The sequence below is a fragment of the Rhinopithecus roxellana genome, chromosome 9, assembly GCF_007565055.1.
Source record: "Rhinopithecus roxellana isolate Shanxi Qingling chromosome 9, ASM756505v1, whole genome shotgun sequence".
NCBI lineage: Eukaryota > Metazoa > Chordata > Mammalia > Primates > Cercopithecidae > Rhinopithecus > Rhinopithecus roxellana.
The window spans coordinates 101555612-101560335 of record NC_044557.1 but is presented as its reverse complement, the minus strand read 5'-3'; the positions used below and the strand labels follow the sequence as shown (position 1 = coordinate 101560335).

Genomic DNA, 4724 nt, shown 5'->3' with positions numbered 1-4724 from the left:
GGGAATTATTGAGAGGAGAAATGTCAAAGCCCAACACAGTTGTCACCTCTTTATGAAGCTAAAGTTCAAGCAGTTGAAACAGATTTATAGAAATATCCTTTATTCTACTTATTTATTATGTCGCAGCAAATATAAGTGCAAAGTAAATTTCCCAAGCGACTCATCTTTTCCTATTAATGGCTTTCAATAAAAATAAGGTATGTGTTCTCAGGGTATGAATAATTCAGGTAGAGGATTTTTGCTTGGAACGGAATTAGACAAGGTAGTGCTTAGTCTCCAGATATCCCAGTATTTAAGAAGGCAGGAGAACATGGTCTTGAAGCCCTCAGGCTTCAGAAATCAGACATCTTGGGTTTAAACCCAGCTTCACCATGTACTGGTTGTATGAGCTTGAACAAATGGCTTAACCTTGGTTAAGCCTCAATTTCCTCATCTACAAAGTGACAGTGATCACCTTACCCATCTCCAAAGATTAAATGGGATGATATGGGAAAGAACCTTGGCCAGGGCCTAGCACCTAGTAATCGGCTTTTATCCATATAGAACCTGCATTGCTGTAATTTTCCTCTGAAGCACTTTTATGACTCCAGAATGATATCAATCATGCATTCCTTTCCCTGTATGCCTGGAGATGCTGTGGCGTAACAAAACTCCCTATACTCCCCCTGCCCCCTTCCCGACTTTTTTTTTTTTTGAGATGGAGTCTCTGTCACCAAGCTGGAGAGCAGTGGTGCGATCTCGGCTCACTGCAACCTCTGTCTCCTGGGTTCAAGCGAATCTCCTGCCTCAGCCTCCTGAGTAGCTGGGACTACAGGCACCTGCCACCACGCCTGGCTAAGTTTTGTATTTTTAGTAGAGATGGTGTTTCATCATGTTGGCCATGATGGTCTCAAACTCTTGATCTCGTGATCCGTCCGCCTCAGCCTCCCATAGTGCTGGGATTACAGGTGTGAGCCACCGCGCCCAGCCTTCCCCCATTTTTTCTTTGTTGTTTTATGTGCTAGTAATGGTGGGCCACGTTACCACATGATGGCATTAAAGGCTTCTCTTTCATATATAATACATTCATATATAATGTTTGGGGTTCTGAAAATGCTGAAGTTGCAGACATTTCAAAAATAGCTCTTTTCTTAAAAAAAAAAAATAGATATGCAAGGTTGTGTGTTGGAGTTGGGTTCCATGGGAAGCTGATTCTGAGATGGAGATTTCTACAAGGGGTGCTTTGGGGATCAATGCCTGTGAACCAGCAGGAAGCAGAATTAGGCCAAAGGAGAAGCTGGGCTATGAAACAGTTGCAACAAAGGCCTTAGCCCATCCAGACTGACTTTGCAGCAGGGATAACACTAAAGAGTTGTTCTCGGCCCGGCGCGGTGGCTCAAGCCTGTAATCCCAGCACTTTGGGAGGCCGAGACGGGTGGATCACGAGGTCAGGAGATCGAGACCATCCTGGCTAACACGGTGAAACCCTGTCTCTACTGAAAAAAATACAAAAAAACTAGCCTGGCGAGGTGGCGGGCACCTGTAGTCCCAGTTACTAGGGAGGCTGAGGCAGGAGAATGGCGTAAACCCGGGAGGCAGAGCTTGCAGTGAGCTGAGATCCGGCCACTGCACTCCAGTCCGGGCGACAGAGCGAGACTCCGTCTCAAAAAAAAAAAAAAAGAGTTGTTCTCAATTGGCATAAAGGATCCAGACATTTATAGCCTGACATTAAGCAGTCATTGGATGCAGGCTGCCAAGGGGAGGGTCTATGACCAGGTTGTGGGGGCCGGTGAGGAACTCTTTCAACCCAGGACAACTGTGGCAGTGGAGGGTGGGGAGTGGTATCGAAGAAAAACACAGAGCTGTTAAAGCAGTAAAAACAGATTTTATTCAAGACTATTACCAGTTCTATGGGGTCCAGAAACAGCAGAGAGTGATTAAAAGAGGAGGCAGAACAAGAAGAAGCAACAACCCTCCTGCTTTCCCCCCTGGGGTTAGGTCTGAGCTCATTCAATTCAAACTTGGAATGTAATGAGGAGCTGAAGTTTCGATATTACGTTACACTGGACACTTGCATACCTGGAAATGACATTGTTAATACCTGTAATACCCGAATGTTCCTGGGGAAGTCATGGGATCTTCCCTGGATATTAACCTGGGGTAGGGAAGAAAAATATAACAAAATTTAAAGAAAACAATGGGGAAAAGGAATTTGCTTCCTTTCATACTTTATCAAATCCTACTCATTTCATTAGCCAGTTTCTCCCAATAAACCTTCATTATTGTGCAAACTGCATCTCAGTTATGTACAACCTGAGATAATAGGCACATGCCTGTGGTCCCATTTACTCGGGAGGCTGAGGCAGGAGAATCGCTTGGGCCTGGGAGGCGGAGGCTGCAGTGAGCCGAGATTGTGCTGCTGCACTCCAGCCTGGGTGACGGGGCGGGATTCTGTCTCAAAAAAAAAAAAAAAAAAAAAAAAAGGGAAAAAGAAAAAAGAAAAAGAAACAAGTAGATCTTTTCCTGCAGGCCATGGGAGATGTACCAGGTAGAATGCTGTGGGCTGAAAATACTAGATGACCTAATTAACAGTGGCTAAAACAGTAGTCACCAGAGTTGTTCTGACGGTTCAGTGATATCACAGTGTTTTGTTCATGTCCGTTTTCATGGCTAATTAGCAACAGCTCCAAACATTATGGTCTCACTACATTATCTGAAGGCTGAAAGGGTGGCTTTTCTTTGCATGTTTCTTTTAGTTAGGGAGAAGACTCAGAAGTGTGTGGTGGACTTCCTGTAACATTTTATTGGCTGGGTCCTACCACATGCTCATTCCTAAACCAGGCACTGGGAAAGCAAATGTAATTACTGTGATGAGCTTAGAATAATCATTTCTTCTTTTGGAGTTGGGAGGGCTATTGGCATGATAAATACCCAAATAGACGTGTGTTTCTCCAGCAAGACAGAACAGGGAATCGCTATTGGGTAGCGAGACAGCAATGTTTACTGTAGGGATTCATTGGAGAATAGTGAGCTGGGGAGTCACATGATTATATTTGAGTATGAGGGCATTCTGGTTATGGTATAAAGCAGGGATTGGCAAGCTTTTTCTGTACAGGGCTTTTTCATGTGGTCTGTCATTCCTATTCAACCCTGCTGTTGAAGTATGAAAACAGTCGTAGATAATAGGTAAGCAAAGACACGTGACTGAGCTCCAGTAAAACTTTATTTACAAAACTATAAGGCAGACTGGATTTGCCCCATGGCCTATAGTTTGCTGACCCCTCATATGGAGGGTAACTGGAAGATAACCACATAAAGAGACAGGGAAACAAAGGAAACATTTGCAGTTATCAGAACTATAGTTTCCTTGTCCTGTCCTCAGACTAGTATCAGTCTGTGGTGAGGTTTTCACCCATCCATGGTGAAATCAATAAGGTTAAGGAGCTCAGTTATTCATTTAAAAATGTGACAGTGATAATGAACCAGGCATTGAACATATTTTTAGTACAGATAAGAATTTCCATAATGATGCAGGCACTAAGAAAGCAAGGAACCCACAAGTGGTTACAGTTGAAATGAAAGAAGACCAAGAGTTTGATTTGGAAATGACAAAAAATATGAACCAAAATAGTGACAGTTGCAGTACAAATAGCTATAAAAGCCTGAAACCTAAATTAGAAAATCTGAGTTCTTTACCACCAGATTCTGACAGAACATCAGAAGTATATCTATATGAGAAATTACAGCAAGACATACAAAAGTTTAAGAATGAGGTCGACACATTAGAAGAAGAGTTGCTGGCTTTGAAGAAAGAAACTGTTCAACTTCAGAAAGAGGTTGAAGAAGAAGTGGAGAAGCACAGAAGTAATAGAACAAAATCAACAGGAACCCTAACTGATGGTGCTACTGTTGGCAGTGATGATGATGGACTAAATCAGCAGATTCCTAGGAAGGAAATGGAGACCATGACAGGTCTGCAGATAAAACATCTAATCAAAATAACAAGGTCAAAAAGCAAGTACATCCTGGGGCTGACTTTGCTGACTCAGTGGAGCCATCTGAAATAGCCTCAGAGGACTGTGAGTTGTCTCATTCTGTTTATGAGAACTTTATGTTGCTGATGGAACAACTTAGAATGGAGTGTAGAGATTCTGTTAGCCTATCAAGAATCCAAGACACATTTTTTTTATGTGAACGCTTACTGAAACTTAAGAATAATCGCTGTGACCGACTTAGAGTAAAAATTAAACACATGGAAAATATGCTCAGTGTACTACAAAATGAGCTATTTGAAACAAAAAAGACAAAATTACAGTTAGAGCTTCAAAAAATTGAATGGGAGAAAGAGCTGTACGATTTGAGATTTGCCTTAAAACAACAAAATGAGGAGAAAAGAAATGCCAATATATTGTATAATAAATATCGTGAACAGTTAAGAATAAAAGAAAAGGAATAAAAGAAAGTGGTTGGAACAAAGCAACAACTTGAATGGAATCTGAGAAGACTTGTTAAAGAATTGAGGACAGTAGGAATGAACGTGGATCCGGTTATGCAGGAGCAAAACGATGCTGAGAAGCAAGTTTCTGAAGAACAGAATGCCAGAATATTACAAGATCAGATTCTGACCAGGAAAGAAAAGGAACTAGAAATGGCTCAAAAGAAAATTAATTCTGAGAAAAGACCCTCTGGCGGCCTTGGCCCGGGAATATGGTGGTTCCAAGCACAATGCTCTACTGAAATGGTGC

The 4724-nt window shown here is 42.1% G+C and overlaps 1 protein-coding gene across 1 annotated transcript; it reads left to right on the top strand.

Moving 5' to 3' along the window:
- Nucleotides 1–3443: 3443 nt before the first annotated feature.
- LOC104662799 (coiled-coil domain-containing protein 144B-like) lies at nucleotides 3444–4415 on the top strand (the record flags this gene model as incomplete). Its single annotated transcript, XM_010363910.2, is given in 3 exon segments — nucleotides 3444–3939; nucleotides 3942–4363; nucleotides 4365–4415. Coding segments are annotated over 3 exon segments (969 nt in total), but the record flags the coding sequence as incomplete, so codon positions are not given.
- Between the last annotated feature and the right edge of the window lie 309 nt (nucleotides 4416–4724).